Here is a 27,737-nt window from a genome sequence, read left to right as displayed (position 1 = left end):
GGTGGTATTCTGTTTCCCCTCCCCGAATGCGAGAAAATACAGGAACATTCAAATCAACCGAAACCATCCGAATGATGCCATAGTCGGGCAGAATCGGTCCGAATTCAATCGGAAGAATTCGATTTTGGTGTTGAAGATTAGTTTAAGATTCCACAAGAATCTGGAGTTTGCTAACCATTGCTATCAAGAAGCTTTGCTGTCGGTGGTATGTCATCTCCTTCCTTGGATGAGTGTATTCCCGAATCTGCTCCCAAACTCTGTGTTACGTAAACAAAGAGACATTAATATTGAATTAGAAATGGGATTCTCAATGATTCTATGCATACACTCATAGAAAGATATATAATTAATACAGGCCGATTATTGTGTGTTTTCACAGTGAACTTGACACCGTTCAGATATAAATGACACTGAGCTGAACGAGAATTTGACCAGCAAATGTTGCGTATAGCCACTGGAAACCATAATCTAACCTTTTTCCTGGCACGACATTCGCCATTGGCAAAGCAGGCTTTGTCGAAGAATTAATCAGTGGTACACCAAGTGTGCTTTCCCCCAACCTTGCCTAAATATTTATCTGTAACACATTTCCAAAGCTTTTCACAATGTCTGGGGTCAGCAAGTAATAATCCATTCCCAATGAAAAATGACGAAAAATGTATGAATTTGGAAATCAGCTGAAAATCTTATATCATTTCAATTCCTATCAGCTAGAGAAGACCGTCATTGTAGATCACACGTTATTGCTTACAAGAATTTCAATGCAAGGTCTATATCATTCGTGGAAATTTGATTAAGGGTACAGGAGATTTAGTCCTAATTGTTTAACACCAGACAGTTTTGAGGTACATGTATATTATTTGCCATCCAATATGGAAATACCAGAATTGAATAGAAAACGATTTTCAATGCTTATTTATACAAAAGTTACATTTAAAATACTCAGTATAACATTAATATATGACTACTTGATGTCCAATAATATTCTTAGCATAGCACAATTCGGTTTTTGACCAGGTCATTCTAGAGCTTCGACTCTCAGTTTTTCAACTGATGTTTGGTTAAATGTTATCATGGCTGTTGATGATACGTTAAAAGTTTTGAATAATGCAAAGAAAAAATGTACGCTGATAATACTACCGTATATGTAGAACTTCAGAATGATTTTGATGCTATCGCTGAGTGGATTAAGTTAAATAAGCTATGTTTAAATGTTGATAAAACGATATACATATGATCAATTTAAGTAAGAAAAGACTTAAAGGACAGGTCTACACCAACAAAAACTTGATTTGAATAAAAAGAGAAAAATTCAACAAGCATAACACCGAACATTTCACCAAAATCGGATGTAAAATAAGAAAGTTTTAGCATTTTAAAATTTTGCTTCATTTCACATAAGTTATATGCACATATCGGTCGATATGCAAATGAGGAACTGATGACATCACTCACTATTTCTTTTGTATTTTATTATATGAAATGTGAAATATTGTTATTTTCTCGACATTGTCATGTGAAATGAAGTTTTATTCCTCCCTGAACACGTGGAATTCAATTATTTTAACATTTTGTGTTTCAGGCAAGTAGGTCCTAATCGTCAATTTCGTAAAAATTGAAATATTGTATAATTCAATAAATAGTGAGTGACATCATCGACTCTCTCATTTGGATGTAACTGGCTCGTTAATATAACTATTTTGTTAAAAATAAGCGAAAATTTGTAATGTCATGACTTTCTTATTTTACATCCGATTTTGATAAAATTTTCATCAGTGTGCTTGTCCGATTTTCTTTTTATTGATTCAAATCAACATTTTTCTGAGGTGGACTTGACCTTTAATGTATGAAATATATTGCTATTTATATTCAGTATGAAAGCATTGAAATTGAAAAGTGTAATAGATTTGAATATCTTGGTGGTATTATTGATGATTTGTTCTGGTGCAATCATGTAGACTATGTATGTAGGAAAGTCATTGCCGGACTTGCCATGCTCAGAAGAGTAAAACCATATGTTGATGAAGCATTGATGAATTTATCAGATTTAGGTCTCATTCAAACACAAATGGATTACTGTTGTGAACTTTTGGGGGAATAGAAATCTAGGTCAAATTGATAGGTTGACGAAATTTCAAAAGAGGGTAGCAAGACTAATTTTAAATGCAATATATACACCCCTCTAATAAAATGTTTACTCGTTAAAAATGGTTGCCTTTTAAGAAGAGTAGAATATTCAGATCTATATTTATTTATTTATTAACAAACTTCTTCATGACTAATCAGCAAATTTTTTCAAAAATATTTTCAAAGAACTTTCTAAATTCCATAAATGTGAACACTCGACAAAGTGCTCATCATGATCAAGTTAAAGGTACATGCCTTACAGATTATCATAAAAGTGCTTCATGTCTTTATGTTATGATGGCTGCGTTCAATTGAATAGTCTATGGAATAGTTCTAACATCAAGAATGTTAAAACCCTAAATAATTTCAAACTCTCGGTAAAAAGACATTTCCTCAATCTTGCCTAGGCCGATCTACTGGGATATAATGCCAATTCCCTTTTCAGGACTGTCGCTTTCAACTATTATATTTATTTTCTATATTGGTTAATCCATTCCTTATGTATTGTTTGATATAAAGCTGTTGTCACTTCATATTTTACTGTTACATTATAACCTGATGATTGTAGATGTATTATCATCATTGATGCTTTTTATTTGTACTTAGTTGTATTGTTTGTTATCCTTGGCCTTAAGGAAGATCGATTTTTGTTGAATGAGTTACCCTGGTGAAATATGAATAGATAAATACATAAATATTGTTTTAAAAAGACCAACAGAACTATAGTGAAATCTGTTCCTCAAAAAGTGGCTAAAGTAATGGATGATTGCAAGAAATGAAAACTCCCTTCAGAATGTATTAAGAATGAATGCGTTTTGGGGCGATCTTTTTTCATTAATTTTAAACTTTGAAAAGGAGGGGCTGGTACTTGCCTCATGGATATTTCCATGTCTTGGCTTTAACGGAAACAGGTATCTCTTAATGTTTTTCTTAACCTTAGTGTCTAACTTCGCAGTCTTATTCATCCAGAAGGCAACAAGTCTTGAAACTTCGTCATCTTGCTCTTCAATATCTACGCACACTGACATACTATTATCCTTTAAAAAATGAGATGAAGAAAGAAAAGTAAATATTTGGAAACAGTGGAACTTATAATAAATGGGGCACTCAGAGTTTAGTCGCTCAAAATCCTCCATTTCACAACGGGAAGCCTTTGACTTTGTGATCATCATCCGAAATAAGAGTTTTATTCATGAACAGCAGTTGATCCAAAATTTACCAGTAGGTTGGACCAAAGTACCCTCTTTTTCTTCAAGAATTCAGAGACAAGCCAAACAAACCTGTTCCGACCTTTTGGGGGAGTATTTTCTCGGAAAAGTTTATGTTACAAGAACGAAACAAAAAACAAGTCATCCTAAAAATCATCTCCACCTCCCCCACCACCAGACATTCGTCTTCTGTTTTTTTCCTTAAAACATGCAAATTTTCGTACTCTTCATTCTTTTGGTAGTGACTTTCCAAATGAATGAAACATAATCATAGGATGCTAGATGAGATTCTCAATCATTATTATGATTTCCATCAGCAGAAAAATGTGAACAATGTAAATTAAAAATATGGTTAAAAAAAAGAATTTCAGTGCATGGTTTGTTAATTTTTTTTTTAATTCAGTCGAACTTTTCTGAAATACGAGATGTTTGTTGTATCTATAAACTATTTACCAACCTATAAGCCCCAGAAGTTCTTAATGTTATTGGCAATTTTACAAATATTCATACGAAATAACTCCTTGTTCATGAGAAAAAATAAAACATGGCCATTATTCCTACGAGCATGAGATCGAAAAGTGTGGGTGCCATTACAGAGCCTTGCTTCACGCCAAAAATAGTAAGTTGTTATCGTTTTTATGTAATAACCCAACAGTTTGTTTCGACTTACAGGCAGACCTCCGGTGCTGCGGCTTATCAAACGTTCCTGGTTTCCTCTCTTCGAGTATCCTGCCGTCATACCATCTAAGATAATTTGAGAGATAGAGTTACGCATGGCTGTTCTCTCAGTTGGCTTCTTTCTCAGTTCGTTTTCTAAGACAGAAGCTAGTGGAGTATTAGTATAGGCCATCATGCTACTAACCATGGATGACGTCATGCTATCTTGCGTGGGAGACTGATACGAGTTGCCTAGACGACTCTACGGATACGAAAGAGAGGTGGTGAGTTTTAAGATGTTAGCATGGAGATAACCTTCATGATTTATCTAGACAAATGAATGCTAACCTTGTATAATCCTAAGGATAGCATATGTTTATAGATAACATAATTTCGCCCAGTTCTTTTAATGATCTCACTTAACCAAGCATAAAAAGAAATATGGATGTATTTCCTTAACCCTATCTAAACTGGGCTTTTTTCGGACCAGAATAAACGGGGAAAGGGGTCAACTTGACCCCCGCTTTTCAAATTTTGCCCGCGAAAATTTGCACGCGCGTAGAGCCGAATGTAAACTACAAGACTGCATGATAAATTTTCAAAATTTTTTTTTTTTTTTTTGTATTAATTATGCAAATAAGCGTATGAAATCTGCACTTTTTTGTGTTTGCCTTTAACACAACGTTTATAGTTAGTAGAATGCTAATTTTTGGTGGGACTATCAGTTATTACATTTTTAACAAATCTCTACAAAAAATGGAAAAATATTATTAATTTCTTAATATGTATTTTATGGTTGTTTTAAATTCTTATGTATTTCAATGTTTTTTTTCAAACCTTTGTTTTTATGATTTCTTTTTCTTTGTCGGGAAACCTTTTGCAATCATAAATATCACAAAAATAAATCTATTTAAATCAACAGAAGTAAAAATAATCCTACACTTTTTATTTGGGGGGGGGTTGAAAAGCACAATTTGCATCCATCCTTCATAGCCGTTGATCATTTTCATGAAACGATAGATCTGTGATTTTCTTTAATCATCTCTTATATGCTGCAGATATCATTGCATCTGGTTGGCTCACAACGAATAATTCATTAAAACTCACTGATAAGGAGATTCTTGACACACCCGCCTACTGACACTATTCTTTTTTAGTACTAAAACATATGATATGAATAGGCCAAAATGTCTTTGATTTAAAAGCATAACGAAGTGGAAACTTCACAAGTTTTGAATTATGGATATGCTTCACCTGTTGGATGACTCTATTTCCTTGATAGGTTGGTATCTGGGATTCATCTGTGATATCTCTCAAGCCAGGTTTGGTAATAAGGATTTCGCACTCGTCTCTGTCTCGGGCATCAAGGATTTGATCCAGATCATCAAGAACCATGTGAACAAATGCCAAACCAGGATCCAGTTTAAGGCTATTTTGCAATGGCGTGGGCTAGCAAATGTTAGAACAGATATTTGATTCATAATCGAAATAAATCTCTAGTAAATAAATCAAACGTAGACATTTGCCTTGATAATCTGAATTAAAAAAAAAATGTTTATCCAATTTACACAGTTACAGACATTAAAATGACAACTACTCAGCCAATATAGCTGTATACCTTTTTTATTTAATCTGAATAATCTTAATTTGTAGCAGTGGCGGACCGAAGATGGAGAAAAAATATCGCACCTCATTATATCTCATGACTAATTCATTTGCCCTTTATAGTCATTTCCGCCCTCTCTATTTCATGCTCTTTGTATCCCTCCATTGTTTTTTTAATGTTCGCTAAAATCTAGAACATGATATAAATATGAACGCCATTTTGTTCAAAAGTCTTTTCTTCAACATTTCTAGTGACATCATATTTTTGGTTTTCTTTTATTGTGAGTCCGGAGCAGGGGCCGTAGACGAAAAAAAGAAAGAAAAAACAAGAAACGTAAAAATTACCATAGGATTGTAATTTTTTGCATGGTCAGCTCCCACCCCCCCCCCCACTTTGAAAACCGTTCCGAGACCCCTGCGGAGTAGCACCTGTGGTGAACCTGAGGGAGCTTTAGCCATGTGGTTTTGAATTAAGTTGTATAATTTTACGTATCCTACAAAAATAGATGTTACAAAGTACTCAGGTGAATATTTTCAATAAATTCAGGAAGACCTTATTCTCATTTATTTCGATTGTATTTCAATAGTAGTATAACTAGTGGTAACAGTAGCAGCAGCAGTAGTAATATTAGAAGTTGTTATATTTGTAGTAGTATATACATGTAGTCAGTGGCGTACCGTGGGTCACGTTATTGGGGGGCACCATCAAAAATTTTAAGTGCCTAGTGAGCACGCGAAGCGCGCTCAGTTGCCATGTATACTGACCTGAAAGATACATTTCAAGGACAGTGTCATTGAACGAATATATGTATCTCACTGACCAAATAATGCGAGCGCGAAGTGCGAGCCGAAAATTTTTGATACTCAAATCTAGAAAGGGACATTATAAGCAACTTTTTGTTATCATGTTACATACCTGTCTCGCTAAACAAACAATACGAGCGCAAAGCACAAGCTGAATTTTTTGTATATTTTTACCCCAAACAGGGATATTTTAAGGACTATATTTTAGTAATCAAGAGTATACATATCTCACCATATTCTTCTAATGCGAGTGCCAATTGCTTGCTGATTTTGTTAGAATTATATCTAAACACAGGAAGCACTTGGAGTCATTGTAACCATGATTAACATACGCATCTCACTAATCAAATATTACGAGCGCTAAGCGCGAGCTGAAATTTAGGAAATTCTGACCTGTAAAGGGGCATAAAGGCTTGTTTGTAAAAATTCACTAAGACCATACGTATTTCACTGACCAAATTTTCAGCTAGAGCGAAGCGCGAGCTGAAAATTTTTTTTATAGTAAGATCAGAAAAAGGGATATTTTAAGACTTTATTAAAGGAATCAATTAAGAGTATACTGTATACATATTTCACCAATTTAATGCGAACGTAAGCACGGACAGGAAATGTTTTATATTAAGACCTTAAAACTGGGCAATCACTTCAAGTAGTCATGAAAAAGAAGCATGTCACTACATAAAACGATGATAGCTCGAAGTGCGAGGAAACATATTTGGTGTATATTGACTTGATTTGACAACGTCACGTCTCTCAAATATACTTGTAAACTATAGTATTCCGAAAAAAATATTTGATCTATTATATCTAGTTAAACAATGTGAGCACCAGGAACAATGAAGACATGTGTAGGCCCTGAGCAAGTTATGTGTCATAAAGTTATGTAAAAAAAGTTCATTTTTGTAATATACAGTAATAAAACATAATTATAAAATAATATAAAAATTAATAATTTCTTCTTTCCCTCTATGTTTGTCTTCCCTTTCCCTCTTTTTCTCCTTTTCCCCGTTCTTTTTTTTTGGGGGGGCAGCCGATATGGGGGGGGGCATGTGCCCCCCATGCCCCCGTAGTTACGCCACTGCATGTAGTAGTAGGTGTCACGCGCGTAAAACATTCCTCATAGACCTGTGTGTTAAAATGTCACTTTTGAAAAATTCATAAAAAATAAATGTGAAATTAGAGGGTGGAATGTTTACTACCATTGGATAGGATATATATCTGGCATTCCATATCTTACCAGGAAAGGGTAGCGTAGCCAGCTCATTTTAAAAATAAATTGCCATTTATGAAGATAACTATGAATGGATCAAATTCATCGACTCAAACAGTTAAATAGCCCTAATTAGTCCGCCAGTCAAAAAAATAGTTCCAAGTCACTTTTTTATCTTCCCAATTTGGGCGAAGGAAGTTCAGTAGTTACCATTTCTAGAATCAGTGTTAGATTTTGAATCATATTCATACAGTTTTGTCAATCAGCAACATCAAATTGAAAAAAAATTCGAATGGGTTGGGTCGAACGAATATCTTGAGCCCTCCTGATGTAATTAGGCTCATGGCACCAGTAGTAGTAGAAGCAGCAGCAGTAGTAGTGGTAGTAGTAGTAGTTGTAGTAGTTGTAGTAGTAATAGTAGTAGTAGTAGTAGTAGTAGTAGTAGTAGTAGAAGTAGTATATAGTAGTAGTAGCAGCAGCAGCAAAAGTAGTAGCAGTATAGTATAGTAGATGTTGTTGTTGTATAAGTAATAATAGTAGTAGTAGTAGTAGTAGTAGAGGTAGTAGTTGCAGTAGCAGCAACAGTAGGATTAGCAGCAGCATTAGAAATAGCAGTAGTAGTAGTATATAGAAGAAGCAGTAGTAGTAGGAGTAGTAAGTAGTCAGTGGCCGCGGAACCGGGGGGCTGGGGGGCTTCAGCCCCCTCCCCCACACCTTTTCTCCAAAACCGTGTACCAAAACGTAATATATGATTGTGATTTTTAGCATGGTCAGCACCCCCACTTTGAAAACCGTTCCGCGGCCCCTGGTAGTAGCAGTAGTAGTAGTAGTAGTAGTAGCAGTGGCAGTAGTCATGGTAACAGCAGCAGCGGTAATACTTGTAGTACATGTATCTCCTCTGTGTGTCATAGGGTGGTTTAGTTCAACTAACCACACTAACCATGAATGTTGACTGAACACTGATACTGGGTTCAATATGTGACTGGTCATCCTCATAAGGTTCCTTTCGTTTTGATAACAACGCAACGATGACGTTTTTCATAGCTTCTTCAGTTTCTTCGGTTGCAGAGCGTAGATCATCAAGGAGAACCTGTCCTACCAGTGGTAACGCGGGACTTGGCGCAGCTTCATCCACCAAAACCTGAAAAAATCAGGACAGAAGTAATTTGGCAAGATATTCGCCCAGACATTTATGCGTATATTTTAAATCTGAATTAAATTGGACTTGATACAGTTTTACTTACGATAATCTAAAACATGGTAAGGTGTGCATGTAAAACGGTAAAATGGAAACGTTCGCTTATCTCCATTTTCTGTGACGTAAATATTTTATATAATATCGAACTTGTCCCCAATGGAGTGAATACATTAAGCTAAATCTTACCTCTTTAACTCATTTTATTCATTTTTTTTTTTTTTGGGGGGGGGGGGTAAATTGTAATTTTGTTTGCTCCCCCACCCCCTTCACTTCATATGCGCCTTGGGCATCTCATGCGAGATCTATCATTGTTATGTTGTTTTTTTTTTCATTTTTCTTATAAATAGAACGATTTATCCAATAACCCACGCAATAAAAACTAAACAAATCTGAAATTCTTATCATTATTATTATTTTTTGAAACATCAAAACGTGTTGATGTATATCACCGGACTCGATACGACTATTTCAATCAATTTCAATAAATTTTAAGAGCTAGAAAACAAATACTTAAGTTATCTGTTAATGCCTCGTTCCCACACACCACAAATGATTGCCAGTTGTTATTAAAGTTGATCGTAAATTACAAATAGCTTATAACAGGCACCTAGGATCGTCGTCATGTTCTAGATCGAGCCCCATATGGGAAGCGCAGCTTCCGTGCACGTCACAAAAATTTGCGCGTTTAGCGACCTGTTCCAAGCCGATTCTTCGAAGGGTATTTTGACTGTTTGAAACTTTCATAGGATATCTACTCTCCAGAATAGGAAAAAAATATTGGAAAAGCGTGAATATGATCTCCGTGCAATTATTTTTTCATTATGATGCGTGAAGACCATTATTCAAGATCAATTAATTTCTTCTATAACGGTCAAGTCACCCCATAAAAATGTTGATTTGAATAAATAGTGAAACATCAAATAGTATAAAGCTGAAAATCTTAGCAAAATTTGATTTAAAGTAATAAAGTTATGGTATTTTAAATTTTCGCTTATTTTTCACAAAACAGTTATTAAATATTATGCATAAATTAGTGAAATGCAAATGAGACAGTCTTTGATGTCCCTCACTTTTTATTTTTTTTGTATTGTTAAAATTATAAAGTATTTATTTTTTACAGATTTGACAATAACGACCAACTTGACTGAACCGTATAATATTGAAAAATGCTACATGTAATTCCACATGTTCAGGGAATCGCTGTTTCACTTGACAATGAGGAGAAAATTCGAATATTTAATATTTCTCACAATAAAAACCAAAAGAAATAGTGAGTGGATAACGTCATCATTGTCCTCATTTGCATACCGACCAGGATGTGAATATAATTGATTCGTGAAATTGAAGGACAAGTCCACCCCAACACAAACTTGATTCGAATAAAAAGATAAAAATTCAACAAGCATAACACTGAAAATTTCATCGAAATCGGATGTAAAATAAGAAAGTTACGGCATTTTAAAGTTTCGCTTATTTTCTACAAAATGGTTATATGAACGAGCCAGTTACATCCAAATGTAATTTCTTTTGTAATTTATTATATGAAATATGAAATATTTTTATTTTCTCGTCATTGTCATATGAAATGACGTTTCATTCCTCACTAAACACATGTAATTCCATTATGTTGACATTTTATGCTTCAGGGAAGAAGGTCCTAATCGTCAAATTCGTAAAAACTGAAATATTGTATAATTCGAACAATAAAAAACAAAAGAAATAGTGAGTGACATCACCGACTCTCTCATTTGGATGTAACTGGCTCGTTCATATAACTATTTTGTTGAAAATAAGCGAAACTTTGAAATGTCATAACTTTCTTATTTTACATCCGATTTTGATGAAATTTTCAGCATTGTGCTTGTCTGATTTTTCTTCATTGATTCAAATTAACATTTTTCTGAGGTGGACTTGACCTTTAAGCAAAACTTTATAATGCCATAACTTTCTTGGATTTTTATCTTCTTATTTAAATCAACTTTTTGTTGGAATTAACTTGTCCTTTAAGAATGTCGCGATTTGCCTTCCATAAATGAGCGTGGAAGGTTTTAAACCATTCATTGTTTTTTTAACTGGGATCAGTACGATTTCCATGACTGATCCGACACGATCGCTATGATTACAACACGATTAAAATTACAGTTTCATCGTGAGGCGAATTGTGATAAACGATTCCAGGAAGCTGTAAGTCTTACCATGTCTTCATTGCAATCCTTTGGACATGTTGGAGAGTAGTCTATATCATCAGAATAGACTGATCTTGGCCCATCATTTGAATTCACACTTCCCTTATCGCTCCCTTTAGCCTGGAAGTAAGATACGTATGATTATTTACAAACATACATGTATACAGATCTTCGGGAAATCATTTACAGTACATAAAAACTATGTTGCTGAAAAAATAATCTTAATTAATTGATTAACGATAATTCATAATAAAAATCATCTTACCTCCTCCAAAACTATAATTATGGTTAATCTAATTCTGAAACTTCAAGCCTGCCAAAATTTGGAATAAAGAGGGTGAACTATACTTAAGACTTTAAGGAAACCAAAACCCAAGAAGAGAAGCAATCTTGTTGGAAAGAGTAAAATGAAAGGAACAATTCAGAAAAAAGTTTCATCAAAATCGGTTAAGAAATAAGCACTGGAGTTTGAAAAGTCTTGTTGTACTTTCCATGGAGATCCTAAAATTGGCAAACGTACTTCAAAATGGCTGATTTTGTGGACAACTCTCCATTTGTTTTGTACACAAATTTTCAGATTTTCCTCATTATCTTTCAAAATTCATCTTGCCTCCTGAGCACAACGTATGTCATGTGAAAATATAATCCACACCATATATGTCAAGGTCAGGAGAAGATAATGTGAAATATGTAAAAGAAAGGGGGAAATCTGAAAATTTGTTTACAAAACAAATGGTGTCACGCGCGTAAAACATTCCCCATAGACTTGTGTGTTAAAATGGCACTTTTGAAAAATTCATAAAAAATAAATATGAAATTAGAGGGTGGAATGTTTACTACCATTGGATAGGATATATATCTGGCATTCCATATCTGACCAGGAAAGGGTAGCGTAGCCAGCTCATTTTAAAAATAAATTGCCATTTATGAAGATAACTATGAATGGATCAAATTTATCGACTCAAACAGTAAAATAGCCCTAATTAGTCCGCCAGTCAAAAAAATAGTTCCAAGTCAATTTTTTATCTTCCCAATTTGGGCGAAGGAAGTTCAGTAGTTACCATTTCTAGAATCAGTGTTAGATTTTGAATCATATTCATACAGTTTTGTCAATCAGCCACATCAAATTGAAAAAAATTCGAATGGGTTGGGTCGAACGAATATCTTGAGCCCTCCTGATGTAATTAGGCTCATGGCACCAAATGGAGATTTGTCCACAAAATCAGCCATTTTGAAGCACGTTTGCCAATTTGAGGATCTCCATGGAAAGTAAAACAAGACTTTTTAAACGTCCATAACTTGCTTATTTCATAACCAATTTGGATGAAGCTTTTTTTTGTAATTGTTCCTCTCATTTTACTCTTTCAAATAAGATTGCTTCTCTGCTTGGATTTTGGTTTCTTTAATATCGGTCTTGGACCTCCCGAGCTTCCGCCCCCCCCCCCCCCCTTCCTGATGTTTCGCTTTACACAAGTCCAAATACAAATACATGTAGGATCAGCATCATGGAGGTTGAAGACCCTTTTGACATTTTCAACAAACTATTCGACAGGATAAGATTGTGTTTATACAATCTCAATACAAATCGTGTTTCAGCCGAATGTCATTAACGTTTGGGAGTTTTTTTTTAGTACAATTCATAGTGTAGAAACGGTAGAGCATCATGGCCCGGTGGATTAGTTTCTGGACTTTGAAACAGAGGGTAGTGGGTTGAAATTCCAGACATGGCGTAGTTTCTTTCAGCAAGGAATTCATCTACAGTGTACTGCACACGACCCACGTGAGGTGAATGGGTACCGGCAGGAAGTAATTCCTCATTTTTCTAGCACGTGTAAAACCAAACTAGAATTACGAACGCTATTCACAATCACGAATTCATATTCTATACTTTGGAGGTTAATTCCAGTAAAGTTTCGCTAAAACTACAGTATGATTTTTACGTGTAAAAGACTTGACCTCCAGAATAAATCTTCAATAGGCGCGAATCTTAAGTGTCCATTCGGGAGACAATCGTAATTCAGAAGGGTCGATATTCCGAAGGTTTGCCATTCCGAATGTTCGTCATTCCACAGTTCGTTAATCCAGAAACAAAATAAGATTCGTTAATTCGAAGATTTGTTAGTCCGAAAATGAAATTAATTCATTAAACGAAAACGGTGCTGTAATTCAACGGAAGATAATACATGTGTATGTTGTGGTCAAATCATGTATTGCATCAAGAATTGGCGCTTTGATCAAACATCTTGATTTTTTTTCTCTGAGCATTTTAGGTTAGAAAAGCACTTTTTTTTACTCGCAATTCACGCTCTCCTCAATAATCATGTAATAAGGAGCCCATCCTTTTTTCTGGTTACATGAATGCTTAGAAAATGGTAGGTCATTTGTCTAATTTATTTGTGATTAAGTTATGATAAATCATCTCTAAATCTCGGTTTCGTTTTTTTCTGGGATGCACTGCATACAGTGCTTGGAGGGACACGTAAGCTACGCCCCCATAACATGTTTTGGAAGTCAAGCCTTTCACACGTAAAATTCATACCGCAATTTGAGTGAAACGTGTAATATAGAATTCATCTCCCGAGTAAAATTTGAAATCGTGATTATAATTAGCGTTCGTGGTTCTGGTTTGATTGATTGATAACGAATTTATTCATTCCAAAATTTCAACAAAGTTACAAAGTAAAGCAAAATATAATATAACATTTTGAAATGAAATAAGAACCTTCTGGAAAGCAAAGCTTGTTATTGAAGGTTTCCTTCAATAAATAAGACATATTATCACCCGTATCAGACATCTGAGCTAGTCATTTACAAAACCGTATTGCCCTACATTTTCTGAATATCGGGAAGGGTAGGTATATTGTTTGTATTTTCCTCGGTCTCAGTGCGCGCATTTACTTTGCATGCAGAGACGAAACAAAATATACCTTTGTATTTTCCCTGGTCTCACATCCGGGAATTTGTGGATGCGTATAATAAAGACAACGCTGAATCCGAGCGCTTGCAAGTACGTCATAATGGTAAAGTGCAGAGCCTAGACCGATATTAACATGACACAACAGAACTCTATTTTTAAAAGAAATATCCCCATTATCATGATTTTTGCTCTAGATATCTGATTTGGATAATAAAAATATTGACTGGCTCTTCTTTCGGGGAACATCAAATATATTGCCCTTAAATGATCCATATTGCCCTCGTCTAAAGACTCGGGCCAATATGATTCATTTGCTGGCAATATATTTGATGTTCCCCTCAAGGCCAGTCAATAGTATATAATTAATGCAGTTTGGTTTCACACGTGCAAAAAAATATCGTCATTACCCTTCTTTTTTACTAGAATCATCATTCAAATTACGCTTTTTTACCGTGTGAAAAGGCGGTTAGACACATATTGCCTTCACTCGGGAATTCGAATTCAAGTTACAGTTTTCGAGTGAGATTGTGAAAGGTCAGATGATTCTAACTGATACAATGATTATTCAAGATTCACATGTGAAAGACCCTCTGTCATTTGTACCAGATTTGCATGTAGATAAATTTTCCAGAATTTTGCTCGTTTATTTTTAACTCTATGTGAACTTAATTCCAGCCTGGAGTACACTATATTCTTCATAACTGATTAAATCTATGATTGCGAAAAATATAGAAATTTGTGAAATGGAAGAAAGTGAATGTTTATTTGAACTTACATATTTCCAGCTGTCCTTCACGACGTTGACGTCTCCTGCATCATAACTAACCGTTGCCTCTAGAGGAATACTCGTTTGTTGGGATTTCGGCTGCGTTAAATGTAATCATTATATAGTTCAATCATTTCAATAATTATAATGTATATACGTGTACGTTAGAAAGGCCAAACATTGGCTGATAAAAACAAAAGTATTTAATGTTTTGTTTTATTTATTTCCTAGCGTGGAGTGGATAACCTACTAAATGTGACATGACATTTTTTTTCTGACTCGTTCTCACTAACTACCAACTTTTTTTTTCTTATAATTGTATCTCAAGGGAGCGAGTTATCAAGTCGAAGGTACGATTTATGGAAAAAAATAGTAATGATAAACCCGTCATGTAACCTATCAGAGGCTCCGTAGCTGATTTCTAATGGAGGAAAAAAAACAGGAAGTCTCGAACTACAATAAAAAAAAGGTAAAAACATGAAGTTGAACGACAGCAGTACTCTAAATCATTACCTGCTGACCACAGAATGTACCAAAAGTTACTTTTAAAGATTATCAGGAAAAGCATTGCCATTAAATTGTAGGCCGTAGCAGACCAAAGTTTGTGATGCTTTAAAATATGATTTGTTGCCCCAAAAGATAATTCGCGAACCGAGGTATGAAAACTGCCACCGTTTGGCGTTATAGAACCATACCAAAGGTTTTAAAAATTAGAGATTAAAAGTAACACCAAAGAGTGTCAACCAAATGTGTTCCAACGCCCCACAAGTATTAAATAACGCCAATTCTAACACCGGAGTAGAATTACTGATGTTGTAGTATATGTTCATCAATTGACACCAAGGTTTTTGCTGTGTGTGCATTTGTTTAATTGGTATAATTACCGTTGATGTAGACCTTGAAATCAAATGAATGGGCAAATGAAAGTTCCGCGAACCTGTATGAAACGAGAAAAAAATCAATGGGTTCATCTAATTGCCTTCCTTTTTACAGTACTTGTTAGTTTAATATGAAAAATTTAATAAAAATTCAACTTGAAAATTTAAATATACATAAATATATAATATCTGTATGTGTGTAGTTGCATATAAATATATATATATAAATGTGTGAAGTTATACACGTACTGCAGCTTTGGCAACTCTTTTTTTTATTTAAATATTGTGTGACAGAAATGGATGAAAAGAACAAAGGTAGGCGTAGCTTAAATCAAGGTTCCGCAGAGCTACATGTCTATATATACCCTTTTTGGAAAAATTGATGATGCCGAAAATATGTCTCTGCCGGGAATTAAGCGCGGGTCCCCCAGCTTTGAACTCAGGTGCCTTAACCACTAGACCACAGAGATGGGTAAGTGGCTAGGGCGACCCCGATCCGATTGACTGTCAGAAAAACAGATTTTCAACACCATACCAATTATAATTTCGTTTGTCGGGTGAAGTTGGGTTTTGAACAATGACAAGCCGCCATGCCTCAGCTGGATCAAGCTATTGCTTATGCACTCTAAAAAATGAAGTGCTAATTCAGCTCTTAAAGAGCGTGTATAGTGACTGCACTTCGGAGTGCTGATTTGTCTAGTTCAAATTTGAACGAGAAAAAACAGCACTCCGAAGTGCAGTCACTATACACGCTCTTTAAGAGCTGAATTAGCACTTCATTTTTTAGAGTGTGTGTGTATATATATATACATATATATACATGTAAATAAGAAATAAGAGAAACAAGGTTGAAACTATCATGCTTTAATCCAACATGATTTATTTAAAAAGATTATTGTGAACTTCAATAAATTTCAACCTTGTTTCTCTTAATATTACTCCAAACGTTATTTTTTTTGTTATTTCAGTGTATTCAAATGAATTTGTTGTAGGGGTGGATTCGACCTTGGAAGAAAAATCAGAAATATAAATTTTAAAAAAATTCAGCATGTAGCTTTATGATTCATGTTTGAATGAGGACAAGCAAGACGGTTTTTATATAATTGTTGAACTGTTGGGATATATGTTTTTTTAACAAAGCACTCCCTCTAAATAATGGTTTATTACTTACCTTTTGTGCGTGTATGATTCATGTATAGTAAACCAACACATGAAACTATAAGCAAAATAATGAATAATATCATCAGAGCAAGGAACACACGATCTGAACTTGTAGAAGATGTGACTACAGGTGATATCTCAGTTGACATGGTAGATGATGATTCTGAGAACAAGAAGTATAAACATTAATCACATACCATCTTGAATTTATTCCAGATTCATACTGGTCTAGAATATTAAAGTAGAGAGGAAGAGCTTGTCCAGGGCCCTGGGAACGTTTTTTTCTTTTTTTCCAGGGGCGTTGATTTGAATTTGGCAAGCGAAAAGGGGGGTCACCAAAAAGTTAAGGTTATTTGGGACACGACAAATTTAACAAGAAAAAATATATGAATATAGGTTAGGGTTTCACAACAAAATGGAGATCATTGGGTTTATATTATTTTGGCACACCTAACAGAATTCCAGGGGTTGCTGCATATGTAGAATATCACCCAAGCACCCCCACTTCCCATGGCCATGTTTGTCCTTAAACTTCATTATACATGTAGTACTCAGTACTGCCATATATGAGGCATCAATCATTCATCCTTGTATATTCATGACAGTGTCGATCCAGTTATACCCATACAAAAAAATAATTCTATTCTTCGTCACTTCATTGCCTATATATCTTTAACACAATGCAAAAACATGATCTACAATACTACATTTCTTACACTAGAAATTAATCTACAGGTGGTGGTATGGGGACAAGTCCACATTAGATTGACAATAACGTATTTTCCTTTTTCAGTTTTCCATTTCTTTTTTTTTTTTGGGGGGGGGTAATCAAAGCAAGAGAGAATGCAACTAACCAGGCATGTAGTAGACGCACACTGTTTTATTATCCATGTTATCTACACTCCTATCCTTCGCCTTGCAGACAAGGGTGAAGTTTTCAGCAAACTTAGTCAGATCGAGGGTGGAAGATCGATAAGTCACCTGACCCACGTCCCACGTGATCACAGGAGGAAGTTGAAACCCGGATGCAGAGCATTTCAAGGATGTAATGTTTGAACCATTGATGAAACAGCTACATTCACCATCTCCATTGTCCTGACAGTGGCTCACAGCAACATCTATTGAAAAATATGATGGCAAATAAATTGTTATTAATTGTCATTGTCATTATGATTATTATCATCATCATCATCATCATCATCATTATTAACGTTATCATTATTATCATTATTTCCATCACTTCATTTGATTTATTTCCACAAACTTAAAATATGTACAAAGCAATAAAAAATACATTTCAAAATAGTGGTGGACTAAATAAAAGCTTTTCAACGCAGTCACTATATACGCTCCTTCATAATTAAATTAGCACTTAGTTGTTAGAGACAGTGTAAACAATTATAAAGTACTAGTAATGTAAATGGGTATATGCGACGTGAGTAATCGAAAACAAAGGGGAAGAAAGGGAAAAGAAAAAAGTGAAACAGGCAAAGGAAGTAGAAGTACATCCACATCAGTCTTATATCATGCTTAGAATCAAACTTAAGACTTAAATACAATGCCATTGCAGTTATTCAATCATTTTGTTGTTCATTTGTTTACTTACTTTTTCCTTTTGTATTTAATCATGGACCTACTTTGCTAGTAGGTCCATGATTTAATCAAGGTATGTAGCGCTGTCAGAAATCAGACTATTGTATTTTGTGTAAATAATAATGTAGCACACCAATGAACTACTTAAACGAAAGACTGTCATATTGTTCCGTACAAACCTTGCGTGTGACTTGACGGAATTTTTTTTTCTAACAGCAGGTTTCTCGCATTGACGGGATCGCTCGTATCTCACACGCAGTTGCCAGAAAAAGCGTATGCACGCAAGTCTGATCTGCATGCAGAAACGTGCTGAATTGTTGCGGAAAGGTTGCGACTAGGATGTCCTAATTTTTGGCCCTTTTGGTGAACAATTTTGAAAGATATAAGCAAGTACATTTGGCAAATCTTCAAGAAGAAAGTGATTTATCCACACTAGTGCACTCAACCCAGCTGAGGTAAATGATCACTTGCAGGAATTATTTCATCAAAACGGCTGCAAGGCTGAAAGCCATCTAGGGGTATATTAAATACCAAAGTCTTTTGGAAGTCCTTACAGAGATGTTATATCAATTTGATACACAGTAAACAAAAAATGTGAATTGTTGTTATTATCATTATTATTTTATTATTATTATCATCATTGGTATTATTATTATTGATTAGTAGTAGAAGTAGTAGGCCTAGTAGTATTGTTATTATTTTTATTGTTATTATCATCATCATCGTCATCATTATCACCGTTTATCATCATCATTATAAATGATAATTATAATATGACTAGACGATTCCAAAACAATTAGAGGTAGTTAATACCATAACTCACCTGTCACGTATAACTGCGTGATGTCGCTCTCTTCAGTTTGAAATGTTTGACTAACAATTTTACAAGAATAATTTCCAGCGTCGCTCTTCGTAACATCAGGGATAACGAGAGATGATGCATCGATGACTGAATACCTATCATGTCCTACTTCTCCATTTGTTGTTTGGGAGTAGACTGTAGTTCCGTCTTTTCTCCAGTAGAGCGAAAGGATGTTATCAGTGGCTGAATCTTGGAGTTCGCATGGGAGGGTCGCCCTCTCTCCTAGAGATGCGGTTATAACTGAATTAAATTCAAACAATATTATGTATTACAAAGGGGCCTTGCAATAGTAGTAATAATAATTTTTACAATAAATAATAACAAACTAAAAGAAAAGGAAAGGTAAAATATAGTACTATTTTTAAATATTGTGTCAAAATTTATCACAACATTTGATAGAATAAAGACGTCAAAAACTTTCTGCTTGCTCCCTTTGCTCACTAGCATCCATTTTAACGTAACTTTTGCCCGATACACCATATCCGAGAACCCCGCAAAATATTTGGCAAATTACGCCAGTTATACAAGAACTGCAGTGAAACAGATTGCAGCATTTTTCATTGAGGTGCACTATAGGTCTTCAACTGAACAACTCAGTCCGGATAAACGTTTCCTTTAAATTAGCACAGAGCATGATTGATTCAGGGGTAAATGGCATTGTTCAGATCATTGCATTTCAATTAAAACTCATTTTAAAACAAAATCGATGGCAGAGAGCTGTCGATATAACACTGACTAATCACAAATATTGCCCTATCTTTGCGCATGAAGTTTACACTAAAATATTTAAAGCATTTGAGTACCTTGAAAACTAAATTAATGTCATCATTCATCTGCAAAATAGTCTTATCATGCATAACATACATCGAATGAATAAATACAGCCATATTACTGGGATACTTGGCACTTAATAGACGGAGTCCTGAATTATACAGTGCGTATCAAAAAAAAGTTTACACTTAGAAAAAATCCTGTAAAATTATATATGTGTAATATCCTAATGATTTTTCCACATTTTAGCATTGGTACAGATCCAGTAAAGCAAATGACGATATAACTGTCGAAAAATATTTCCGCTTGAGTGAGCACCACTTACTTTTGAAAAGTTGGTGAAAAATGATTTGCGCAGAACTTTGAAATAGTTATGCGAATAAAAGTAGACCTTAATCATGAAGAACACGTGGAATTTAGCTATTAAAATTGATTTGAAGATATCTTTTACCTTTTTAAACTTGTTTCCTTGCCCAAAACACTTCGAAGAGTGCATTGCGCCCCACCCCACTCCCCCACACACCGAGTCCATCGTGACGATATTTGCTTTACACTGAGCTGTGATTTACATGAAATGGCTTAGGCTTAATTTTCATATTGTTAATCATTGCCAAGCTTGGGAAAAGTGTGGAGAAACAAGTATTAAATGAAAAATGAAATATAAAGCCACTTTAAATAATAAAAACTTAGTGAAAAGTGCTGGAGATGGCTGATATAAACTTTTGTTCAGATTCAGGTATGTCCTCAGATCCAGCTGTCACAAAAAGGGTAGAGGTTGTGCCGCCCAAATTTCAAATTTGGGTGGCAAAATTGTTACAAAATGCTTGAATGTATCTGTTTTATTTCAATTGGCTAAAAGTGCTAGGGAAATTTATGAGAAATGCTTCGCAGGGTAAGTTTGATTTCGCCCTTTTCCCCTTGACACAGCGTGAAAACAAGCATTTCTGCGCAGATTTCTGCGAGCTTTACAAAAATGGACAGTGCTCACTCAAGTGTAACATTCTGTCAAAACTTTTACTTTCATTTGATAGATGAGACCCAAACCCATAATTATATGTGAAAAAATTACCCACATGTTGCATATTTCTAAATTCCCAGGGCGTTTTCAAAGTGTAAACTTTTTTTTGATACGCACTGAATACCCCCTTCATTATCTTGTAATTGGAAAGGATTATTTTGTTAGGATTACCTTTTAATCCATAAGAATAGGAAACGCTGGTCACGACAGAAATGATAAATGCTACGTGAAAGCAGTCCATTTCCGCTTAGACATCTGGGAAAATGAAATATGATTAAACAAATTAAATAAAGGGAAACAATTCATAAAGTGTTTTACGTTAGTAATACGGAGGTAAACTGAGGGCGCGATATATAGATAACGATAATAACAATAATTATCATTATCAATATCATCATTATTTTTAACATTATTATCATCATCATTATCTGGATTTATATATCGCTTTTTGCCAGAAGATATACATCGCAACTATTAGTACCCCGGCTTTAATAGTAGAGCTAGCGTTTTATCAGCTGCACTATGTTTATGTATTCCAAATTGATGGCCACCGGGTAACCATAATAAGATGGGTCTCCGCACAAAGACTAGCAATAATAACTTGTTGCTTCACTGCACTGCAAGAGGGCTCTAGACATGTTTAAGACACAATGCATTATATTATATAAAAAAAGGTTGCATATTCAGACCTTTATTAATTGGAGTGAATGGTTTGACTAAAAATGTCCCTCCCCAAACTATACGTTTGCCTTCTCGCCGTATCCTTGCCGAAAAAAATCCATATCTAAATGCATAGAGTAAAATAAACAGTGCACAAACGGTGGAAATTTGCATTCGATCTGACAAAATAAAATAATGAAGTCAGTGAAGTTTAAGGTAGGTAGGGCGAACTAATATTTTGTTGTTAATTACGAATAATCAATAATATCATCAATGACGCCACGAGAAAAACCTGTTGACAGTGTATCTACAGGACATATTTTAGTTGTTTTGTTAGACACAAGAAACAACTCTAAAGCCCTTAATAAAAAAGTCCACCCTCAACGAAAAGTTGAAAGAAAAGAAACTATAGAAATAAATAATTCCAACGATAAAAGCACTGAAAAGCACTGATGAAGTTATGCACTCACTATTTTATTATATGAAATATTCTACTTTTATCCTCATTGTCAAGTGAAAAAAAAAGTAAATTCCTCCCTGAAAATGTGGAATTAGCATTATTTTAATACTATATGGTGAACAGTCAAGTTGGCCCTTACTGTCAAATCTGTAAGATATCATATGTCATATAATTCAATCAAAACAAAGAAAAAAATTAATGATGGACATCATTGACTGCCTCAACTGCATGTCACTTAGTCGTGTATAAATGACTGTTGTATAAATAAGCAAAACTTTAAAGTGTTTTTTAAAACTTTTTTTACATCCGATTATTTAAGAAAATTTCAGCATCATGCTATAGCTTGATTCTTCTCTATTTATTCAACATTTTCTGGGGTGGACTTGACCTTTAAATCTATCTACAACTGTAAAAAAATAAAAAACATTAGGTGTTCTCATATACCTCTCCAGTCAGGGGTCAAGGGATAGATCTATAACCCCCCCCCCCCCCCCCGCAGTGTACACCCACCCCGTCCCCCAGATCAATGATCTTCCTCTGACGACCACCATGAATCTACACAATTTGATTTACAACCACCCCAGGCATACAGTGAAAAATCAACAATATATTGATTTCCTCTCTTACACGCACTGCTTTCACATTTCATGAAAAGGTTACTAAATGGTTCCATGAAAACTTACGTGAATAACCCCTCTGCGAGAAGAATATCATTCCATTTTATTCCAGATCTCACAAGCATACAGGAGTCATGCACCAACTAGCGTTGCATTTTGCAAATACTTCTCTTACCAAATTAAAACGTGGGAGTATTCTTATTTCAGAATCCGAATTATCTCTTAATAATATAGTCGACCTGCTCTATGGTGCAGTAAAACGAAGGCAAGTGTTACCACGCCGGAGTTCAGTTGAATTATACCAAACATGATATTCAGCGGGTTCACGTACATGTACAACGTACATAGCAATACCAATTATAGTGAATGGCAAGCGCGCCAGAGAAACGGGGAGTCCCCTGCCGAAATCACCCGATAGTCTTTGAACACAGTCCTCTCTTTTACTACAGTGACAGGTTTTTTTTATTATTTTGTTTTGTTTTGTTTGTTTTTTTTACTACCGGTTTTTTTTTTCCCCCATTTACATCCATCATGTAAAATATAATCATTTGGGGGCGAAGGTAATGGAAAGACATGATTCTTTTTGTTTCCTCATTATTTTGAATAGATGATGAAAATTATTGTGGAAGTCGATGCAGCCAAAAATAAAAAAACGGTTTCATCGAGCGGCATTGCGATCATAGCATGGTTCTACTTGAGACTGTTATTTATTTGTATCATTGATTTTGTTTTGGGGGATAATTTTTTTCCATGGACTCTTAATGTACAAAACTGGTTGCATTGTAAGAATCATTGCTACGATATGGAAATTTTTATCTCGGGATTTTTATAAAGAAGGGATTGTTGTAACCAGTATTAAACAATAGACTACCTATGACGCTCAGCTTTCAGACGTGGGATTCCCCACGACGAACGTGGATTTCGCAACGCCATCGTTCATGCATGGTAGGGTCCATGGTTCATGCAAGCAAACATGCATGGAGATGCTCCATTCAGTGTTTCCACTCTTCCCGAAATTCAGGAAATTTCAGGAAATTTTTTTTTTCCAGGATAGGTTCGGGAAATGAAAATATTCCAGGAAATTTCGGGAAATCCGAAAATTACAATTAAACAACAATTAAACGTAGAAACTATCAATATTCATGATATTCAGGTTACATTTTAATAATGTTTTACAGCCATACGTAGCTCAAAATTTTCCGCTCGCGCTCCGCGCTCGCATTTGTAATTTTGTTCCTATTTTTAAAGAGGGCGTGAACAATGAAAATGCTGAATCCTTGATTTTGGCCTCCTAGGCCGAATTCAGGCTCGCTGTATTATTGCCCGATTTTCGTTTAAAATCAAATTTGAAAATTCCAGGAAATATCTATGAATTTCAGGAAATTTGGGATTCAGTTTCGGGAAATTTATTTTTGAGCTGTGGAAACACGCATGGGCGACTCCATGTTCATGCAAGCAAAGTATGACAGACAGACATCTTTTTTATTCAGGGGAGTGGTTGAGCCCTTTGTGGGTACAGGGCATGCCTGGGGCCTATAGGGCAAGATTACCTAGCATATTCAACAACATTATTGAGAAAGGAAAGGTTGAAGAGGGCGGATTCAGTTTACACAAAGCCCAGGTGAAAAAAACAAGGATTATTAAAAATTTCTGGAGGGCTCCCTGCTGCGTATAGTCATTGTATTGAAGAAATGCATGCACAGAGCAATTAAATCGAAGAATCATCGCATCTTGTTTTACTCCTTCTTTTCTTTTTTTATCTGCTCCCTATATATTTATCATTCAATTATATTGTGCGATTGTAATGTAGGCCTATTTTTTAAAGTCGTAATAAATAACAATGATAAAGATAGGCCTGGTAGTAATAACATTAATGATAATAATGATAATAATTTCATTTCAATATTCTCGTTCATTTTCAATTCTCGTAAAAAATATTTTGATACAATGGGGGAGCCTACAGATGCAATTTGCCTTTCATAGAGAGAAGAAGGAGGGTACATGAGAAATAATAATAAAGATGATAATAACGTTAATAATGATAATAATGATAATGATAATAATAATGTAGAGTGGCCAGAGCGGTAGGCAAAGGATGCGGTTCTAACTTACAAAGACATGGAATGGACAGTGGACAACCTCACTCGATGATTGCCTGTGATGAACTGCCCCGGGCTCAACAACTTTTAACCTCAGGGGTTTATTTGGCATAGTTACATGCTTGATTTATATTCAGCAAAGATAAATAATGAATATTCAAATAGCAAAGATAGTAAATACATGAATATACATGAAACAATTAATAGCTGCTATTGGATATTAATGAACTGATTTGATTTGATTTGATTTATTTATTTCCGTTTCACAGTAATATAATGAACATAAGAATAATGTGGTAAACATAACAAAACAAGGTCGAAGATACTACAAAATATAATATGTATATATAAATCATCATAAATTTAAGGAACACAATTGAATAAATAGATTATCTGAAATGACATTTGTATTTAAAAGTAAAACGGAGGGACTTGCCGAAAAAAAGCAAAGCTTGTACAAGAGGCAAGTCCTTAACTCAGTTTCATTACAAAACTACAACAAGTAAATATTGGGTCGTAATAATAAATTTGTTTAAAAATAAATAAAATTTTTGTGCACTTGTAAAAACGTAACTGATGGGTCATATGAGGAAATATTTACGTTATACAATATTATAAGAGAGGGGGAGAGAACAGAAGGGACAGAGCAGTGCAGTACATTAAGCATGCTAAGTAGAAAGAAAGATGACAGGCAGCAGGAGCAGGTACTTGGCTAATTGCAGTTTTAAGAAGAAATTAAAGTATGTAAAACAAATAATATACATGATTATATGTATATAATATAAGTACATATAGATAAAAGTCGAGTATGAATAAATTAGGTATTCAGCTTGACCTGTTTGCGACGAATATTGCAGAATTAACATTTTTTTCAGTTTGCGTTTAAAAATATTTACATTAGGGGATTCTTTGAAATCTTGAGGCAGAGAGTTCCAGTAGGCAGGCCCGGAGAAGACAAATGAGTTTTTGCAAATAAAGTTCTTGTTTAAGGAAGATGATAACATTGACGTTGCCTTGTTGGGTAGCTGTGTACGGAAGCGTTTTTAGAGAAAATGGCGGGGAGATCGTCCCTGCTTAATTTAAACATAAATTGACTAAGTTCGAAAAGATATATGTCATTTATTTTAAGAATGTTATTTTCAAAAAATAAGATATCAGTATGTGATCTAAAGTTTGTTTGAAAAATTATTCTTAGAGCTTTTTCCTGGAGAAGTAATATTCTATTTATTTGTGTTTGTATTGCACATCCCCACGCAATAATTCCATAATTAATATATGGTAGAATAAGGGTGTAATAAAATTTTAACAAAGTGCGGGAAGGGAGAAAATGTTTAAGTTAATTAATAATTCGAATGTTTCTAGAAATCTTTTACATATACTATCGATATGAGGCTTCCAGGATAATTTGTCGTCAATAAGGACACCCAAGAATCTAGTAGTGGAAACATTATTAAGAACAAAATTATCAAAGAAAATCCTGTCAGAGTATTGATTTTATTACTGAAAAGCATGTAGTTTGTCTTCTGGTGATTAAGTGAAAGTTTGTTGGCCTTGATCCAATCTGTAACATTTGTTAGTTCAAAGTTTAAGATTCTAACGAGTTGGTTGATATCATCATGGGAAAAGAAAATATTGGAATCGTCAGCAAAAAGTATAAATGAAAGTAAATTTGATGTATTTTTAATATCATTGATGTAAGTAATAAAAAGAAGTGGGCCTAGTAGGCTACCCTGGGGGACACCGCAAGTAATTGGAAGAGTAGTCGAATTGCTATTATTTACTGATACAAATTGGGTCCTATCAGTGAGGTAACTCCTGAACCACTCCAAGGCCTTCCCTCTAACTCCATAATGACACAGTTTATGAAGGAGAATTTCATGATTTATAGTGTCGAAGGCCTGGGAGAAGTCCAGGAAAATACCGACAGTATGACAACTATTATTATCGATGGAAGTGGTGACTTTATTTATAAATGACAGAATTGCATGGGAAGTACTGTGATTTTCGAAATCCAAATTGGAAGTTTGAAAAATTGTTATGTAATTTGAAAAAATCACTAGTTCTGATATGGACCAGTTTTTCTAGAATTTTAGATAGTGAAGTTAGTAAGGATATTGGACGATAGTTAGAAACGAGTTGGCTATCACCTTTTTTAACATTAGGATGACTTTGGAGATTTTCATTTTATTGGGGACCCGTCCAGTGGTAAGACAGATATTAAAAATATGTACCAATGGATCAACGATGGCTGCAATGATTTTTTTAGAAGAAAGTTTGGTATACCGTCATACCCTGGGTTTTTTTTATGTAGATTACTAACAGTGTTTATGATTTAATTCGAATTGGTAGGGCTAAAAAACATAGAATTGGGGTTAGGGTCGTCAAGGAAATCGAAAAAGGATTTGTTAGTTCGAGGTATATTTTTAGACAAGTTGTTGCCGACATTTGAAAAATATGAATTTCCTGTGATTTTATTAGCGTCGTCTGTAATAGCATTATTTGACTTTATTTTTGTGATTGTAGAGCTTTTTTTCTTTTTGTTCAGTACATTATTAAAAAGTATTAAGTATAAAGTATTTTTCATATCATTTTTGTAAATGTTCAATTGGGAAGAGAAGTATTCCCTTTTGGCAATACGTAATAATGTGGTGAGGGTTTTTTTTATAACAAGTGTACTAAGAACGAGAGTTTTCGTTAGGTTTAGAAATATATTTATGATGAAGATTATTTTTACGATTAATAGATCGTAAAATAGATTTAGTGATCCACGGATGTATTGGGATTTTTTATAATTTGACTTCGGTTGGTGATAAGAGGGACAATGGTGTCTAGACAAGATGTTAATTTGGTAATAAAAAAATCGTAAGCTACATCAACCTCTGTGGAGTCAAAAATGGTCGACCAGTCTGCATTGTCTAAATCATTAATTAAATGAGAAAT

General features: G+C 34.6%; 1 protein-coding gene across 3 annotated transcripts; it reads right to left on the bottom strand.

The window, feature by feature from the left end:
- Positions 1-23,060, bottom strand: LOC121424324. 3 transcript variants are annotated; one of them, XM_041619962.1, is made up of 13 exons: positions 22,765-23,060; positions 21,133-21,216; positions 19,134-19,412; positions 17,572-17,835; positions 16,728-16,880; positions 15,563-15,615; positions 14,688-14,777; positions 11,005-11,115; positions 8,552-8,752; positions 5,247-5,441; positions 4,006-4,254; positions 3,000-3,164; positions 1-257 (listed from the first exon to the last, which is right to left on the bottom strand). In XM_041619962.1, exons 2-13 carry the CDS (start codon positions 21,200-21,202, stop codon positions 171-173), a joined length of 1,917 nt encoding a protein of 638 aa, XP_041475896.1. In that variant the 5' UTR covers positions 21,203-21,216; positions 22,765-23,060; the 3' UTR covers positions 1-170. The 3 variants fall into 3 exon arrangements, with proteins under 3 accessions (XP_041475896.1, XP_041475897.1, XP_041475898.1); XM_041619963.1 differs by having other exon boundaries at positions 22,874-23,060; XM_041619964.1 differs by lacking the exon at positions 3,000-3,164.
- Positions 23,061-27,737: the final 4,677 nt, after the last annotated feature.

This window comes from Lytechinus variegatus, chromosome 11 (genome assembly GCF_018143015.1).
Source record: "Lytechinus variegatus isolate NC3 chromosome 11, Lvar_3.0, whole genome shotgun sequence".
NCBI classification, from domain to species: domain Eukaryota; kingdom Metazoa; phylum Echinodermata; class Echinoidea; order Temnopleuroida; family Toxopneustidae; genus Lytechinus; species Lytechinus variegatus.
The sequence above is the reverse complement of the archived record's forward strand: the minus strand, read 5'-3'. Positions and strand labels throughout refer to the sequence as shown.

Excerpts from the sequence above, each read along its gene's own strand:
- LOC121424324 (XM_041619962.1), bottom strand. The coding sequence starts at position 21,202 with ATGGACTGCTTTCACGTAGCATTTATCATTTCTGTCGTGACCAGCGTT. Across the intron at positions 17,836-19,133 it reads CACGCAGTTATACGTGACAG|ATGTTGCTGTGAGCCACTGT; the intron begins GTGAGTTATGGT and ends ATTTTTCAATAG. Across the intron at positions 16,881-17,571 it reads GTGCGTCTACTACATGCCTG|AATCATCATCTACCATGTCA; the intron begins GTTAGTTGCATT and ends TCTTGTTCTCAG.